The sequence below is a fragment of the Giraffa tippelskirchi genome, chromosome 11, assembly GCF_054371585.1.
Source record: "Giraffa tippelskirchi isolate mGirTip1 chromosome 11, T2T-mGirTip1v1.2.pri, whole genome shotgun sequence".
NCBI classification, from domain to species: Eukaryota; Metazoa; Chordata; class Mammalia; order Artiodactyla; family Giraffidae; genus Giraffa; species Giraffa tippelskirchi.
This window is the reverse complement of record NC_137285.1, coordinates 6,589,024-6,607,981: the sequence shown is the minus strand read 5'-3', so window position 1 is coordinate 6,607,981 and position 18,958 is coordinate 6,589,024. Positions and strand designations below refer to the sequence as shown.

The 18,958-nt window shown below is 47.3% G+C and overlaps 1 protein-coding gene across 5 annotated transcripts in view; it reads left to right on the top strand.

Moving 5' to 3' along the window:
• Nucleotides 1–18,958, top strand: part of SEZ6L (seizure related 6 homolog like) — a 189,378-nt gene that overhangs the window by 162,279 nt on the left and 8,141 nt on the right. For 4 of the 5 annotated variants that reach the window (XM_081542938.1, XM_081542937.1, XM_081542939.1 and 1 more), the window contains 4 exons: nucleotides 2,123–2,317; nucleotides 2,627–2,818; nucleotides 13,980–14,174; nucleotides 17,991–18,023. In XM_081542938.1, the coding sequence (XP_081399064.1) occupies nucleotides 2,123–2,317; nucleotides 2,627–2,818; nucleotides 13,980–14,174; nucleotides 17,991–18,023 (615 nt within the window). Of the gene's footprint in view, nucleotides 1–2,122; nucleotides 2,318–2,626; nucleotides 2,819–13,979; nucleotides 14,200–17,990; nucleotides 18,024–18,958 lie in introns of all 5 variants that reach the window. The other variant, XM_081542941.1, reaches the window with a different exon arrangement.

Below are 18,958 nucleotides of genomic sequence, written 5' to 3'. Positions count from 1 at the left end.
TGATTGAGGACAGTGAGGCTCAGGGATAGTTATTGACATGACTGGCGTCACACAGCTTCTAAAAAACAAACAATAACAACAAGTATTAGAAGGGGAGTTATCTGACTCTCAGGCAAGTTTAGCAAAGTTAACAAAGTTTCATAGAAACAGATCATTCCAGAACCTCCACCTGGACTATTTGGTGAACATGTAGATTGCTGAATCAGGGTCTCCGGGGGTGGAGTCTAGGAACCGAAGAACAGAAGGTCAAGTGACTGGGCCAAAGCCACCCGGTTAGCAGACGGTGGGGCCACACTGTGAACTGCTGCCCGGTGGCAGCGCTGAGTAATGACAAGCGTGGTGAATGCCACGGAGGAGGCGGGAGGTCCTACAGAAACGTGTAGTCGTGTCGGCTCATTGAAAAGTCACACATACATATGGAGTCTAGAGAAAGGACACTGATGGAACTATTCGCAAGGCAGGAGTGGAGACAGACACAGCGAGCAGACGTGTGGGCACGCTGGGGAAGGAGAGGGTGGGACGAGTGCAGAGAGTGGCGCTGACGTATATACACCGTCACGAGTGAAGCGGCCAGCTGGTGGGAAGCTGCTCTCTAACACAGGGAGCTCTGCTTGGCGCTCAGTGACAACCTAGAGGGGCGGGAGGCTCTGGAGGGCACGGATATATGTGGACATGTAGCTGGTTCACGTTGTTGTGCAGCAGAAACTAACATGACATTGTCAAGCAATTGTACTCTAATTAAAGTATAAATATTTTTTTTAAAAAAAAAGAAAATGCGAAAAATAAGTCAGGCAAGCAAACCGTTCTCAGTCTCAAAACTCTTGGCACAAGGCAGACCACAGATTCCATATTTGCCCCCATTTCTCCTCTTTCATCCAGAGTCTGAGCTTTTGCAGCTGTGTCCCAAATCTAGGGCTTGGCTGATTTTTCAAAGGCCTAAAAATAGAGGCTTCTGCTCCCCACCAGGCAATTCTAGAAGCCGTTTTCCGCTCCCCTCCTTCTCACAGACACCCAGGAGATCTCCTTCCCTCAAATAAAATCATGATGAAATCCCGGGGAAAAACCATTGCTTGTTTCTCAGAATGACTTTCCCGCAGACAGAGGAGGTGCTTTGCTTCCCCCAGAAGCACAGAAGAGCTGCAAATTAATTATATGGTGTAATTAGCTCTTGTCTCAAAATCTGTGCAGCAGGCACTCTGAAGCGAGAGTCGTAGTAGTGGGCTTTGGATTGCTACCTTAGTAACAAAGGTTGGCAGGAGGAAAACAGAGTTACTCTGGAGGAAGACTCTGTGATGATAAGCTGTGTGTAGCATTTTCTGGAGTGTGGTTAATGTTCACTGAGGGCAGGCAATGGGATTTGAAGAATGCAACCAATAGTTATTTCTATCTTAATAGTTACATGTTTCTCTCAATCTGCAGCACAAAAAAATGTAAATGACTAGTCTATCAAGCCAATAGATCTATGGACATTTCTTAGAACAAGGTTGAGGCTCTGTGCATGTATGCAAGCTTAATCATGCCCTACTGTTGTGATCCTATGGACTGTAGCCCACCAGGGTCCTCTGTCCATGGGGTTTCCAGGCAAGAGTTTTGGAGTGAGTTGCCATTTCCTTCTCCAGGGGATCTTCCCAACCCCAGGATGGAACCTGTGTCTCCTGCGTTGGCAGACGGATTCTTTACCACTGAGCCACCTGGGAAGCCCCAAGGTTGAGGACAGTAGCAACCTACTGCTATGTAACAGATGACTCCCCATGCCCAAATTAGCAATAAACATTTACTGTCTCACAGGTCCTGTGAGTCAAGAGTGCAGGAGTTCACACTGAGTGGCCTTGAGTTGGGATCTCTCATGAGGTTGTGGTCAGGATGTCAGCTGGAGTTGCTGTCATCTGATGGCTTGACTGGTGCTGGAGGTCACACATCCACAGTGGGAAGAAATCATTGTAAAATTCCCCCTCAAGAAGAGTTCCTGCAGGTTAAGAGTTCCTGCAGGATTTCAGAAGTTGTGTTGCTTATTTCCAGAGGCTTCCTCATCTTCTATTTGCTCTTCCCTCTGACACTCATAAAACAAACCCCCAACAGAGAGGCCACCTTCCCATCTAAGGATGACATTTTTGTTTTAAAGAGGTGTCAAGGAACGACTCCTGCTCTGATTTGCCGGAGATCCAGAATGGCTGGAAAACCACTTCTCATACGGAGCTTGTGAGGGGGGCCCGAATCACCTATCAGTGTGACCCCGGCTACGACATCGTGGGAAGCGACACCCTTACCTGCCAGTGGGACCTCAGCTGGAGCAGCGACCCCCCATTCTGTGAGAAAAGTAAGGGCTGTCTTGTTTTTTTTTTCCTTCAGACCATAAACCCCTCCATTACAAATACCATCAGGTGCATTGTGCAACCTTGTATACGGGTCCTTGGACCCTGATGCAAACATTTCTTGGGGGTGCCAGTTCCTAAAAGCAAAATTAAATTCAAGTCTCTTTTCTCCTGGCCTATTCTCCAGCCACATGCATTGTCTTTCACATGAGGAAAAAACTAAGTGGGGAAATGTTCTACATCGTTCTGTAGTTCTCAGCAAACCCACGGTCATGTGGCCCTAACGCCCGCCTGGTCTGCTCTGTCTTGCATAGTCATGTACTGCACCGACCCCGGGGAAGTGGACCACTCGACCCGCTTGATTTCTGACCCCGTGCTGCTGGTGGGCACCACCATCCAGTACACCTGCAACCCGGGCTTCGTGCTGGAAGGGAGCTCCCTCCTGACCTGCTACAGCCGCGAGACCGGCACGCCCATCTGGACCTCTCGCCTGCCCCACTGTGTCTGTGAGTCCCCTGTACTGGCTTGAGCCCCCCTGGGGACTCTGCCGGTCACTTCCTTTTCTTACTGGCGGAGGGCTGGTCTGTTAGGAGGCAGCACCCACTGTTGGGAGCATTTATTATGATTACCGTCCTATGACCATAGCTCACAGGTATTGAGGGTGCTGCTACGCTAACATTTATGGTAAACGTTATCACATGGTTAAGATTTACAGTGAGTTTATCAGGCACTGTGCTGAGTCTGCCTGCAATGCAGGAGACCCTGGTTCGATCCCTGGTTCTGGAAGATCCCCTGAGAAAGGAATGGCAACCCACTCCAGTATTCTTACTTGGAGAATTCCATAGACAGAGGAGCCTGGCACACTGCAGTCCATGGAGTGAACACAACTGAGCGACTAACACAGACACAGACACACACACACACACACACACACACACACAGACACACACACACAGACACACACTGGTTGAGTCCTTTACCAGAATTCCTCCTCTAGTAGCTTTGTGAGCACGGCAGTACTGTCTCCATCTTCTGAAGAGGATACTGAGGTTCAGAGAGGTGAGATCATTGCCCCAGCTCACACAGCCTAGTTAGTTATGAAGGAGGCCAGAGGCAAACCCAGACCCGCCTGACCCTGCGTGCTTAAAATCAAGCAGTCCACAGGGCAGTAAATAGAGTGGATTTAAACTCTTTGGCCTCCTCTAGGAAGCCATCAAAACAAATGTTTGGCTTTAAAAAAAACTCTTTGGGGGTTTCTCTACCATAAAACCTCCAAAAAGGCTCCTAAGGTCACTCTGAGAATGGAAGAGTAACACCATATTCTCACCAGGCAGAGGAGGTGGAGAGCAGGGGTCTGGAGGTCTCAGCCTCAGGAGCATGTGGGAATCGTCTAGAATGTCTGAAAACTCCCTGGAGATCCGGATGCAGTAGGTCTGGGGTGTAGCCTGAGCTTCAGAAGCTCCCCGGGGATTCTGATGTGCTAACAGGGATGGGACCCGTTGCTTAAGGAAAGCGTGAGGCTCCGCAGAAGGCACAAAGCCTCACACAGTGTCTGGGGTTCAGAGGTGTTGGTGACACTGCTGTTTTGGTGCTGTGTTGTATGAGTGTGTTTCAAACAGATCCACAGCCAGCCCAAGCTCCCAGAGCCGCACTGAGGCCTCTGATAGTATTGGAGAATCAAGAGGTTGATGTTGCTTGTTTATATTTATTGTGAACTCATCCACATCTGGGGGCTTCCCTTGTGGCTCAGTTGGTAAAGAATCCGCCTGCAGTGCGGGAGACCTGGGTTCAATCCCTGGGTTGGGAGGATCCCCTGGAGAAGGGAAAGGCTACCCACTCCAGTATTCTGGCCTGGAGAATTCCATCAGTGTATAGTCCATGGGATCGCAAAGAGTCGGACACTACTGAGCAACTTTCACTTCACTTCATCTACATCTGATGTAATGAGCTTAAGGACATGGCTTTCCACTCCAGCGGCTATGTTTTATCACTTCTCACGAGTCTTCCAAACAGGCTTCATGGACTTGTTTCATGGCCACACAAACAAGCAGTCCTGCCATTTAGATGAGTGAAAGCCGTCGCTCTTGGAGGACAATTAGAAAGCCAGAAAATCCTTGTCATCTTCCATTGGATAAACAGATACAGGCAGACCTTGGAGATTACTGTGGGTGTGGGTCCAGACAACCACGATAAAAGCAAATGTTGTAGTGAAGCAGAGATTTTGATCTGAGATGGAGACACAGACGCCGGGAGAGCATCCCGTGATGACAGAGGCAGAGATGGGAGTTTCATACCTGCGAGTTGAACGTGACAGAAATGGCCAACAACCAGCAGAAGCAGGGAGAGGCAGGGAAGCACCCACCTGCTGGAGGTTTGGAGGGAGCAGGACCCTGCTGCCTTCTTGACTTCAGGCTTCTTGCCTCCAGAGCTAGGAGACGAGCCGTGACTTCTGTCCTAAGCCCCCTGGTTAGTGACCTCCGTGACAGCCTCCCAGGAAGCAAATACAGCTCTCATTCCCCCCAGTGACTGTGAGTGGGTGAAAGATGCTCAGTCATGTCTGACTCTTTGCAACCCCATGGACTGTAGCCCGCCGGGCTCCTCAGTCCATGGGATTCTCTCCAGGCAAGAATACTGCAGTGGGTTGCCATTCCCTTCTCCAGGGGATCTTCCTGATCCAGGAACCAAACCCAGGTCTCCGGCATTAGCAGGCGGATTCTTTACTGCTGAGCCACCAGGGAAGCCTGGAAGGTGAACTGCACCCATTGTGGGAGGGGAGTGGTCAGAAGCATCTTGAGTCATTCAAGCTGCTGAGCCCTAGAGATGAAAAGCTAAAAATAGGTGCTGATTTAAAAATACTGAAGGGTGGAGATATTTTTTAAAAAGAAAGGAAAGGCACCTCACTCATCAGGCACAGTCTTCAAAGACCCTCCAGGCTGCAGCAGCTGCTGGGCTTCCCAGAAAGCAGCCCCCCTGCCTCGGGGCCGCTGCCTTTCCCGGGATCCACAGCGCTCTGGTGAGAAGGCATCCCTACACCCATGCTAATGAGTTCACAAGTCAAGCCGGGTGTCAGGAGACACACCGTCCTCCTCCTAGACCCCAGGAGAACCCGGCGTGGGGTTCCAGCATCGTTCCAGGCCCGGCAAGGCCAACAGGAGATGACACGTGAGATGGAATGACAGTCAGAGTCTAGCAGTGAGGTGCCCAGACTGAGGGGGAGGTTGTATCCGGATTCTGCGATGAGGACGAGGTCATTGGACATAAAGCAGCTCTAAGATGTTTCCTCTGCTGAGCCAAGGAAACAGCCCCAGTTTGATGGGCACTGTGGCTGCGTCCAGCCCTTCCCCAACATTCACACGTTTAACCCTCACAAAACTGCATGAGCTGTGTGTGTGTGTGTGTGTGTGTGTGTGTGTGTCCACTTGGAAGCAGGCCAAGAAGGCCCAGAGAGGGTGAGCACCTTTCCTGAAGTCACACAGCAGGCAAGGGAAGCACTCAGGATTCCAGCTCGAGCCTGATTAACCCCCCAAAGCATCATCTTCCCACCTCACCTCTCTGCAATCATAGCTCCTGGGCAGAGCCCTGGGGCTCTGCTGTTGACCAAGATCTTCCACCAAGAGAATCAGGAAGCAGACGGCAAATTGTATAAGCTCAGGATGTCTGCAGCGTCTGTTCACAGTCACTTGCCAACTGCCATAATTTGGTCAGGCTGGGACTCAAAGCCATGTCTTCTCACTCTTGGTTCCTTTACCCCAGGCCACTTCAAGAAGAGACAGATCAGGAGTGGGTAGAAGAAAGAGTCTGGGATTGGCCATCAGACCCACCCCCAGCTCTGCTGGGTGACCTTGGGCAAGTAGCTTGCCCTCTCTGGGCCTCGGTCCCTCACCTGTGAAAAGGGGATTACTACTTCCTACCAGGCAGGGTTATTGGATGTAGCTCAGTCACTTAACAAGTCCTCTTATATGCAAGCAGATGCTGACACAGAGGCCCCCAAACTTTCTCAACTCACAGAATCTCTGGAATGCCAGGATTGTTTCGTAGATTTCCCAGGCTAGAACACTTAGCAGTTATACTTATTAACCAGTTAGGTCCAAACCACTTAAAAAGTAGCTATATGCTGACAACTTAGTAGCTGTTTGAAAAAGTAATGCCCAGGAATTCAGAGAAAGGATTGTATTCTTATTTCATTCTTAAATAATACTTATCTATAATTAATAACACAATTACTACTGTGGGGATATATGTGCCTATTGGATCCTCCCAAACTTCTCAGCCTTTTAGCATCAGGCTGGGCTCTGCCACCTGCATCTCCTGTTCTACCTTGATTTTGTCACAGTTCTTGCTTTTTAGCAGAGCAACCAGAGAAAATCTAGCATCATCGAAAAGAACATAGCTCAGTCTGATGTTAAACTTGTGAGCTTCCTCAAACTAGTTCACGTGGGGCTGAAAGGTGTCACTGTATCTCAACATTTTTTTAAAGCCTCACAGCACCCTCATGAGTTCATGGTGGCACCCCGGGGCACCATGGTATGTAGTTTGGAAACACTGGTGGTAGATCCTGAAAATACAACAAAAACACAGCGATATATAAACAGACACAATCCACATAGCCAGGAAGCCTGGGATCTATTGAAGGTGTGGGAGGAGAAACAAGTCGATAAAAGGAATAACAATGAATCTTCAGCATCACCTCCTCCAGGAAGGCCTCCCTGCCTGCCTAGGCTAGGTCATATTTCTCTCCTCTGTGCTCCTGTGACTCCTATAGCTACACAGTACTTGCTGAAGCTTATTGAAATGATCTGTTTTTATGTTCAGAGAGTCACACACGTACTTACTAGGAATGTATCCATTTGGTCATTGTATCCCTCAGTCCCAGCAGACTCAAAAAATGACAGTATTTGTTGCAGTTACTGTCTTTGTCATTGTTAGCAGTACTAACGTGGTCTTTATTGCGCTTTGTAGCTTCATTGCAACCTCCCTTCTTTGGAGGCAGCGTGGTAGACGGCTCCTGGGAATCCCATCCAGAAGACATAAACCGTACCACGAAAAGTCATGAGGATCTGACACAGTCAGTGAGGGTTTTCTGGATGAAATCTCCAGGGAGGCTTGTAGGGATCCCCCGAGAGGCCCTGGCCCTTCACAGCCCAGAACCCACAAATACAAGACCTGAAGAGTTCCCGACCTGGATCAAACCCACATGGCCAGACGGTGGCCATAGTAAAAGTTTCCATTGATGAACTATCCCCAGTTCATCACCTCAGCCAGCATGCCAGGCTCGAGCAGGGTGCCTGTCTTCAATTAGAAATACCTGTCTCTGAGAAAGGCACGCGTGCTGTGCTAAGTCACTATAGTCATGTCCAAATCTTTGCGACCCAATGGACTATAGCCTGCCAGGCTCTGTCCATGGGATTTTCCAGGCAAGACTACTGGGGCACATTGCCATTCCTTTCTACAGGGAATCTTCCCAACCCAGGGATCGAATCTGCATCTCTTACATCTCCTGCATTGGCAGGCAGGTTCTTTACCACTAGCTCCAACTGGAACAACCCTTCCTTATAGCAGAACCATTAAATGCAAATGCACAGGGCTTCAAGTCCAGCAGGTCGTTTGCCCTCCCACTTGTCAGCTGCGTGACTTTAAACAAGCCAAGCTGGCGTCCTCATCAGAAAAACTGACGACCATGACAACCGTAGATATAGGTGCTCATAACAATGTGACCAGCATATAATAAGTGCTCAGTTAACACTGGTTGCTAATTACCACTCAGTTTCAATGCTCCACTACTGTAGAATATATTACAAACCATTCATAGCAATAACCAAGCAACTTGATTTTGAGCATTTTGCTCACATGTGCTCCATAAATGTAGATTTTTTTCCTGTATCGAAAGAGAGGGAGGAATGGCTGGGCAGGAATGAGGGTAGGTTGCTGATTATGTCTATAAACCATGAGTCCAACTCACTTGAATTCCTGGGAGAGATCGGGATTACATCACACAGATTACCATCAGGACTGTTCAGACCTCAGACAAGCGACTCTCAGCCGGGGTGAATTTGCTCCCCAGGGGACAGTTGTCAGTGACAATTTCTAGAGGTGTCTTCGGTTGTCATTGGGAGAGGTTATGCTGGCATCTAGTGGGCAGAGGCCAGGGATGCTGTCCAACATCCTGCAAGGCTCAGGACCACCCCCCTCCCACAAAGAATTACCCAGCCCAAAAATGTCAGTAGCATCTAGGTTGGAAAATACCTGCCTTAAACAATCTTATTTCAAAGTGTGAGTACATTCTCACAGTGGGAATGCCGTTGTCCAGCCACATCTCAGCTTACGGATGAGGTCTTGGTCCAGTCCGTTTACCTAACAGGCAGGAAAAAAATGAAGTCCAAAGACGTGATGCGAGCAGCAGAGCCTGGCCTCCAGTTTCAGATTCAAGTCACTTCCCATGTCACTTTCCTGCCATCTTCTGGGAACTGAAGATAAACACAGATGCCTTCAAAGACGGTTTCTGCCAGGGATGGAATTCCATGTGGAATTCTTCTCACTATTACTGATGACTGGGTCAAAACTGAATCGGACTGACTCTGGAGGCAGAGAATCAAACCACACCTCAGCCACTTCCCCGGAGCCTCAGTTCCTCATCTGTAAAATAGGCTTTCTGGTGCAGTGATTAACAGAGGACTAGGACCACTTGGATTTGAATCCTATCTCTCCCACTAACTGGCTTGACAGGTTACCCAGTGAGATACCCCCAACAGTTCTTTATTTGCACAGATATAAAATGGGGACAGCCATAACAATGTGTCTTGGGGTTGTTGTAATTAAAAGAGGTGGTGCTAATGGTAAAGAATCTGCCTGCCAATGCAGGAGACATAAGAGACTCAGGTTCGATCCCTGAGTCAAGAAAATCCCCTGGAGGAGGAAATGGAATCCCACTCCAGTATTCTCGACTGGGAAATCCTATGGACAGAGGAGCTTGGCAGGCTACAGTCCATGGGGTCACAAAGAGTTGGACGCAACTCAGCATCTAAGCATGTAGATAGAAAAACTCCAAACAGTGCCTGGCTCATAAAATGCTCTTGGTACACGTTGGCTATTTTGATCAGTACTGTTATCATCTTTAAGGATTTGGGAGAAAATTAGAAATAATATTTGCAAATCATCTGGTACAGAATGGGTGTTTGACTGTTTTGGAAATTGATGGATTAAATGGTTAATTTCTTAACCACTCCAAGACACCAAAGCAGCAGCTCTGAGTCCAAACCCTTCAACCCTAAAGTTCTGGCTAGATGTTAAGAGTCTATTTCTATTTTGTAAAAACATCTATTTGCTTCATTTTTTTAAAAAATTCCACATATAAGTGATATCATATGATGTTCATCTTTGTCTGATTGACTTTACTTTGTATAATAATCTGTAGGTCCATCCATGTTGCTACAAATGACATTATTTCATTTTTTTCTTATGGCTGAGTAATCTTCCACGGTTGGAGGAGGAAATGGCAATCCACTTCAGTATTCTTGCCTGGAGAATCCATGGACAGAGGAGCCTGAAAGGCTATACAGTCCATGGGGTCACAAAGAGTCGGACATGACCGAAGTGACTTAGCACAAAATTCCGTGGCGTGTATGTATGCATTTGTGCTCAGTCACTCAGGTACTTCTGACTCTTTGCAACCCCGGGGACTGTAGCCTACCAGGCTCCTCTGTCCATGGAATTTTCCAGTCAAGAAGACTGGAGTGGGCTTCCATTTCCTTCTCCGAGGGATCTTCCCAACCCAGGGATCGAATCTGTGTCTCCTACATTGTCAGGCGGATTCTTTACCACTGCACCACCTGGGAAGCCCTAAATATATCACATCTTCTTTATCCATTCTTCTGCTGATGGACATTTAGATTGCTTCCATATCTTAGCTGTTGTAAATATTGCTGCGTGTATCTTTTTGAACTAGAGTTTTCTCCAGACGTATGCTCACGGAGTGGGATTGCTGGGTCCAAAGGTAACTGCATGTTTAGTTTTTTTAAGGAACCTCCGCACTGTTCTCCATAGCGGCTGCACCAATTTACATCCCCACCAGCAGGGTAGGAGGGCTTCCTTTTCTCCACCCTCTTTCCCCATTTATTATTGGTAGCCTTTTTGATGACGGTCATTCTGACCGCTGTGAGGTGGTCCCTTGTAGTTTTGATTTGCATTTCTCTAACAATTAGCGATGTGAAGCATCTTTTTGTGCGCCTCTTGGCCATCAGTATGTCTTCTTTGCTGGCTGGATTTTAGAATCACCTGTGGAACTTTAACAAGAATACTCTGGGGGACTGATTAAAATACCTTAGGGGGCAGAGCCAGCTCACTGAATAACCCAGGGTGATTCTCCTATGAAGCCAGGCGAGAACAGCTGGACACACCTCCCCCTCCTCTTCCTGCTGGCCGCATCGTCGTTTGCCTCCAGGCCTTAGAATTTGTCCTTTGTCACTTTCTATCTCCCCAGGGCCAGAAACAGTGACAGGCACATAGAAGGTGCTCAGTGAATGATTTTGTTATTCTCATTAATCTGTTCATTTATGAAGGAAAATTCCAGGGGAAGTTTGTCGGGGGGAGTCTGCTGAGTTGCCGCTGCCACCTGCTGGCCACTCTGCTGCGCTGCAGATAACACCCAGGAGTCAGGGGAACAGCTTCGCCAGGATGTCTCAGAAGAGAGACCTTGGGGCCAGGGTCTCATCTGAAGGCTCAACATGGGAAGGAGCCACTTCCCAGCTTGCATGGTTGATGGAAGGACTCAGTTCCTTACCACCGTCACCCTCAGTGCCTTGCTACATGGCCAGTTGTTGCTCCGAAGACAAGAGTCTGCTAGCAAGACAAAACTAGTCTTTGGTAACATCCTCACAGAACTGACAGCCTTTCTTCTTTGTTGTGATTTTATTGGTTGGAAGTGAGTCACAGGTCCTGCTACAAAGAGCATTAGTGTAGCGGGTGAAGATTGTTAAGGTCTGTCTTAGCGTTTCCACTGCACTCTCCTTTAGATAGGAAGGGGAAGGGCATTTCAGACAGAGGGAACAGCATCAACAAAGTACAAATGGGTGAAATAGCGTAACCTACCTGGCACAATATGACTAATTCGATGTAAAGCCAGGAACCAGACAAGAGGAGGGCAAGAAGCAGGTGGACAAAGCTCCTAACAGCCCAACTAGGAGAACCTGCCTCTTCCCCAAGTAGAGCAGAATCACCAGCTATGAAATAATAAAAGACCCGCCTACTCCATGTTCTAAGCTGATGGCCTGTAGAGTCAGGTTGATGACAAGCTGGAGAATAATACCACTAAGTTGTAGAAATCACTCAGATATTACAGGAATCCTTCAGGTAAAAAGAGACAGCATGTCATCTCTTCCGAGAAGTTTTGCTAATCAAGTGAGCACCGAAAGCTGTTGACAGAAGCTTGTTTCTCTGAAACGCGGATGGCAGGTGCAGCTGTGATGTGTAAAGACTTGGGTCTTTGTACAGCAAAGCAAGATCCAGAAGGAAAAAAATGTTTTAGGATTTGGCGTGGAGAAACTGAAACCTTTGTTCTCTGTGCGAATGCAAAGGGGGTACTGCTCCTGTTGGAAACGGGTTGGAGCTTCCTCAGAAAGTTAAACCTAGAATCACTATATGGTCTAGTAATCTCACTTCTGGGTATATACCCACAGAATTGAAGGCAGTGTCTCAAAGAGGGTTTGTACATCCATGTTTATGTAACAGCATTATCTCACAGTAGCCAAAAGGGGAAGCCATTCAAGTGTCCATTGATGGGTGAATGAATAAGCAAGATGTGGTCTCTCTATACAATGGAATATTCAGTTTAGTTCAGTTGAGTTAGTCAGTCGTGTCCAACTCTTTGCGACCCCATGGACTGCAGTACACCAGGCCTCCCAGTCCATCACCAACTCCCAGAGTTTACTCAAACTCATTCTGTTGAGTTGGTGATGCCATCCAACCATCTCATTCCTCTGTCGTCCCCTTCTCCTACTGCCCTCAATCTTTCCCAGCATCAGAGTCTTTTCCAATGAGTCAGTTCTTCACATCAGGTGGCCAAAGTATTGGAGTTACAGCTTCGATATCCGTCCTTCCAATGAACACCCAGGACTGATCTCCTTTAAGATGGACTGATTGGATCTCCTTGCAGTCCAAGGGACTCTCAAGAGTCTTCTCCAACACCACAGTTCAAAAGCATCAATTCTTCAGTGCTCAGCTTTCTTTATAGTCCAGCTCTCACATCCATACATGACTACTGGAAAAACCATAGCCTTGACTAGAGAGACCTTTGTTGGCAAAGTAATGTCTCTTCTTTTTAATATGCTGTCTGGGTTGGTCATAACTTTCCTTCCAAGGAGTAAGCATCATTTAAGCATCATATTCCATGGAATATGACTCAGCCTTAAAAAGAAAGAAAATTCTGACACATGCTACAGCATGGATGACTCTTGAGGACATCATGCTAAGTGCAATAAGCTAGTCACAAAAAGACAAATGCTGTGTGATTGCAGTTACATAATGTTCCTAGAATAGTCAAAGTCATGGAGACAGAAAGTAGAATAGTGGCTGCCAAGGGCTGGTTGGGAACGGCGATGGGGCATCAGTGTTTAATGGGGACAGTTTCCGTTTGGAAAGATGAAGCGTTCTGGACATTGCACAACAACAGGAATGTATTTGACGCTACTCAACTATACACTTAAAAAGGTTAAGATGGTACATTTATATTATAGATTTTACCACAGTTTAATTTTTTAAATAATAAATGCTTTTTAATGTTTCAGTATTTGTAGTCTTGTGTGCAAAGCAATTTTCGCTGGGTGTCCTTTCCATCCAGGTGCTGAAAAGGAACTAGATCACACGCTGGCCCTGGAATAGGTTAAACCAGCAGTTCAACTCTCCAGCAATTCTTAAGCTAGCAGGCATCATTTATGGTGCTCCTACTGTATATCTTGAGGTCAGTTATGCTGCTCCTACTATATACCAGGCCCTGAGCTTCAAGTATGTCTTAACAGGGCTCAAGCATGCCTTAACAGGCTCATCTCAAGTGAGAGAGGCTGTTATTAAATACAGTACAGTGTAGGCAAGTGTTATGGTGGAGGAAGAACCCAAGAGACTAGTGACTCAATTAGGGATAGGGGGCATCAGAGAAGGCTTCCTGGAGGAGGAGACATGAGGACTGAGTGTTGAAAGACAAGACTTACCCAGACTGGTTGAGCAGGTGAAGTGCAAGTTGAGAAGTAGGAGGAATAGTTCATAATTTACTGAGTCTGTCATTTACTGAGTACCTACATTTCAAGGGCGTGTTAAGCACTTGGACACATTATCTTATTTAATCTTCCAAATCCCTATGAGATAGGTACTGCTACTATTTTACCATTGAGAAAACTGAGGCTCAGAGAAGTTGTGGCCCTTGCTGGAAGTCACACAGCTAGTAAGTAGCAGAACCCAGATTTTTAACCCAGATTCCACAGCTTAGTACATTCTACTATGCCCACATGTAACCCAGGCCCAGAGGTGGGAGAGGGAAAGGTGAATTTGAGACAGTTCAGTGTGAGGCAGGGTTGCAAAGAAATGATGCTGCAGAGCTTGGCCTCAGGTCACACATGCTCGGAATGCAAAACCCAAAGGGTTGCATCATCTCATCAGAGCTCCTTTTGGCTTGCACTTCAGCGGAGGAGTCCCTGGCCTGTGACAACCCCGGGTTACCGGAGAACGGGTACCAAATCCTCTACAAACGACTCTACCTGCCTGGAGAGTCCCTCACCTTCATGTGCTACGAGGGCTTCGAGCTGATGGGCGAAGTGACCATTCGCTGCATCCTGGGACAGCCATCCCACTGGAACGGGCCGCTTCCCGTCTGCAAAGGTAAAGAACCCCGCCACCTCCCAGAGTCCTGGGGACCGAGGGATCCAGAGATGCTGGGACTGACTTGCAGTGACTCTAAATTTGCTTTAAAAAGCCGAGCTACCATGTTTCGCTACATCTAAGACACCACCGTTATTTTCTGCACTGCTGAGAAAGGAAATGGCTACCAATTAAACTATGACACCATGCCTTCTCCGTGCTTAGCATTTTTGTTTTACTTCCTAAATGAGCTTCTATTTTTATCATAAAGGAAAGGCAGCCTGTTTTTGACTCCTGCTTGGACAGCATGGCTTAAACATTTCCCGCCTCCTGCAGCCCCTTCTCACAACCACCTGTTTCCCGAGGGTGATGGGTATTCCCCTGTCATCTCTGGGGTGTTCTCCCGAGATGCTCACCCCCATCTCCGAAGGCTGCTGGTCCTGGACCCATGGCTGCACAGGCACAGCATCGTGAGCGCCACCTGGTGGCACCAATTGTAACGCCCCGGTGATTGAAAGACACCCCCATCTACAAGATGGTTAAAAGAGGGGAAATGTATTTTAGAATCAGTGAACTCTTTCTAATCACTGAAATTAAGTTATGACGCACCTAGTGAGATTTGGATCCACTTATTCGCATCTTTGAGGTGTGACATTCTTAATCGTATCCTAAATACATTCAATGCTGTAGGCAAGTGGATTTAACCTTTTAAGATATTAATACTGTTTTTGAGAATCAAGCAGAAATTCTCTGAATTCTCTCCCCAGGGGAAGAGAAACATACAGTTCTACATTTCTCCTTGGGAACCCATAACTTCAGCAGATCCCCAAATGCCTGTTCATGAAGTTCAGCGTTAGGGCTTAAAAATACTTTCCTGGCCAGAATTTCCACTTCTTGGTATAGGCACAGAGTAAGTGAAAACAGGTATTCAGACCAACACTGGTGCAAACAACCAGAGCAGCGTTATTCACAAAAGATGAAAACAACCCAGGTGTCCATCTGCTGATGAATGGATAAGCAGAATGTGGCATAGTCATATAAGGGAATACTGTTCAGTAATAAAAAGGAATGAAATACGAATCTGTGCTACAGTGTGGATGAACCTTCAAGAGGTGATGCTCAGTGAAAGAAGGCAGACACAGAAGGTTACATATTCGAGGGAAATACCTGGAATAAGTCAATCCACAGAGATGGGACTTATATTAGCACATCCCAGGGACTGGGGGGAGGGAGAAATAACTGCTTAATTGATACTGAATTTCTGTTTGAGATGATGAAAATGTTTCAGAACTAAATAGAGATGATGGTTGTACAACACTGTGAATGCACTCAGTGCCCCTGAATGGACACAGAATTCAAATGGTTAATTTTATGTTATGTGAATTTTACCCACGTAAAAAAGATTTTCCCCGAATCACCTCATGGAGGCCTTATGACTCTACTCTGAGATAGGTGAGCCATTTCACAAATGGGGACAGAGAGGCTCAGAGAGGTTAAGTGACTTTCCCTAAACCACACAGCTGGTAACAAGATAAATCTAGGATTTGCACCCACTTCTGCTAATGGTGAATTCCTTGCTTTTGAAACCCCACCAGGTTTGAGTTGGTCCTGGCCCCTCAGGTAGGACAGACTGCCCAACCAGGAAAGACACTGCCTTGGGAAATAATTGCCTTTGTCTCTCTGCTCCATTTACACTCTTGAGACGTACCCCACCAACTCTGTGAGGAAATAATAAATCACTTCCTCTTCCCCAAATAAGTGAGGTTCATCACTTGTGGTCTGGAGTTGGAGAAATGACTGAGCACCAATATAAAGCCACCCCTTGGAACTCAGGGACCCCAGGCACTAGCCTGGCTCTGCCCTGGACCACCTGTATGACCTTGGGTGAGTCCCGCTCACCCCCACCCCCGACTTTGGTTTTCCTTTGTGTGAGATAACTGGGTGAGCCCAGGTCAGGGCTTCTAAGGGAGATCAGTCCTGAGTGTTCATTGGAAGGACTGATGCTGAAGCTGAAACTCCAGTACTTTGGCCACCTGGTGCAAAGAGCTGACTCATCTGAAAAGACCCTGATGCTGGGAAAGACTGAAGGTGGGAGGAGAAGGGCACGACAGAGGATGGGATGGTTGGATGGCATCACCGACTCGATGGACATGGGTTTGAGTAAACTCTGGGAGTTGGTGATGGACAGGGAGGCCTGGCGTGCTGTGGTCCATGGGATCGCAAAGAGTCGGACACGACTGAGCGACTGAACTTAACTGAACTGAGGTCAGGGCTTCTCAGGGAGAGTCAGTGGCTGGGTCAGCAGCATCAGAATCCTGGGGAACTGGTGAGAGTTTCAGACATCCATCCCCAAAGACACCACCCTGGCAGGTCCAGAAAAGGGCCCAGGAAGCTGCCTTTTAGCATGTGCCCCCCCAAGGCCACTGATCACACTTGGTTCCACATCTCCTTCCATTTCTAAGGTTTCATGGAAGCTCATATGCCCCCTCCCCCCCAGACACGCAGTCAAGGCCCCATTCATGTCTTGGGTGGAAAACATCTACCTTAATCTTTCCATTTTCCCAAAGCCTTGGCTCCAGAGATGTCTGGAGTCAGTGAGTTAGTTAGTACACTATTTTTTCAGCTGGTTTTGTTATCATCACTTGGTAATGATGGAAGTCAGAGTCACTTTGACCAAAGCTCTAGTTAGGAAGCCTTGGGATTAGGTAGGACATGAGGATCGCTGAGCCTTTGAGGGGTCACCACTTCTCATTACCTTATCTTACAATCTTTTCATCAAAGCCGTTCACACTGGGGGTTTGCATCCTTGAACCCCACCTGTGTGGGTGTATTTTTTAAGGAGTTTTTTGATGTGGACCATTTGTAAAGTCTTTATTGAATTTGTTATAATTTTGTTTCTGTTTTATGTTTTCGCTTTTTGGCCACGGGGCATGTGGGATCTTAGCCCCCCAGCCAGGGATCGAACCTACAACCCCTACATTGGAAGGTGAAGTTTTAACCACTGGACCACCAGGGAAGTCCCTGTGTGGGTATATTTTTGTGCTCAGTTATCATGATGACTTAGATGCCAAAGCCTGAAGATGCCAGCCTCCAGCATCCTCAACCTCCAGAGAAGCTGTACAGTGAATAAACAAAGTCCAGAGAGTTCCAGTCTAAGGCAACGAATGAATGAAAATATGGAATATAAATCCTATATTCCAAATCAATACGAAATAATGGTGAAATTAGAAAGGCTCACATAAATGCATATTTCCAAGCAGGAGAACTGTTTCTCCTCTAGCTGGGCTGAGGATTGGAGATTTTTGTCTCACCCCTCACCATCCATCAGCCTTTGTCCAACACAAAAACACTGAAGACATCAGAACTGTATAATTAAGGGCAGAGGCCCAAGGAAGCCAAGCAGGACCAAATCTTACTTCTATCACTTAGAAGCTGTGTGGTGTCAGAGAAATCACTTCCCTTCTCTGAACCTCTGTTTGCTCATCGGTTAGTATGCACCTAGCGGGATTGTCGTGTTAAGTGCAAATATATATAAAGGTCTTGACGCCCGGTATCTGACACATGATGAGTATTCAGTGATTTCTGCCCTGTTCCTTTCATACATCTCATCTTCTCTAAGGAACATAGGGAGGGAATGAGGCCAGGCGTTCCCACTAATTCCAGTAGCCCAAGATTTCAAACAAACAAACTAAACACAGCACTAACTTCAGCAAAGCAGAGCATGGACTAATTGGGGGGCAGGGGAGCACCAGGAGGGGCGGGCGGGGGGCACCTTCGTTTCATACAAACAGAATGAATTCACTTGACACCAACCAGGGCTCCAATTTTCTCTTTCAGTTAATCAAGACAGCTTTGAACACACCTTAGAAGGTGAGTCCCACGGAGAAAAACACCCCATTAACCAAGTTAATAGCAGAAAGCAAGGGAAAGCCCTTGGAGACCCTTATTCAAGTGCTTAAAAAAAATTAAGCAAAAATTCTGCCTTCACATTGCTGAAGGTAATTTGAAAACAGATGATACTGTAAAGAAAAAAAAAAATCATTGCATTTGCAACTTACGGTCCTAACCATGACCCGAAAGAGATTAGACGCCAGTTCTGTTCATGATGACAAGCGGACAACATCTGGGGGTCCACATGCCTGAGAAAGACACACTCCTCTTCTCAAACTTTTCAACCATGTGGTGCTATTTGAGGAACTAAATCCAGGAACGCCTCACCTTTCACGCTGAGCAAGCTCCTGGTTTCAGGAGGGAAACCTCTCCCCTGGGGGGATGCTCTGTGACCTGGTTTTCCCTCCATCTTTTTCTTCCCCCAAATATAGCTACCCCTGGGCCCCACCCCGCCTCCCCACCCCTTGTGTGTGTGTGTGTGTGTGTGTCTGGTTTTTACCTGTGCTGAGTCTTTGTTGCTGCACGCGGGCTTTCTCCAGTTGCCTGAACGGAGGCTGCTCTCTAGTGGCGGGGCACAGGCGACTCTCCGCGGTGGCTTCTCTTGCGGCGGGGCATGGGCTCTAGGGCGCGCAGGCTCGGTTTTACAGTTGTGGCACACTGGCTTAGTTGCCCCACTTCATGTGGGATCTTCCCAAACCAAAGATCGAACCCTGGCCCCTGCACTGGCAGGCAGATTCTTAACGAAGGGACTGCCAGGGAAGTCCCTGTCTTCTATTTTGTTAGGAATTACCACGCGAGACTTACTAATGGAGAACAGATGCTAAAAGTGATACAGGATTTTTTCTTCTTTTCCCTTCTCAACCCCGCTCACATGTAAAATGTTCTGTTATATGTAACCTTTATTTGGTTTGGTC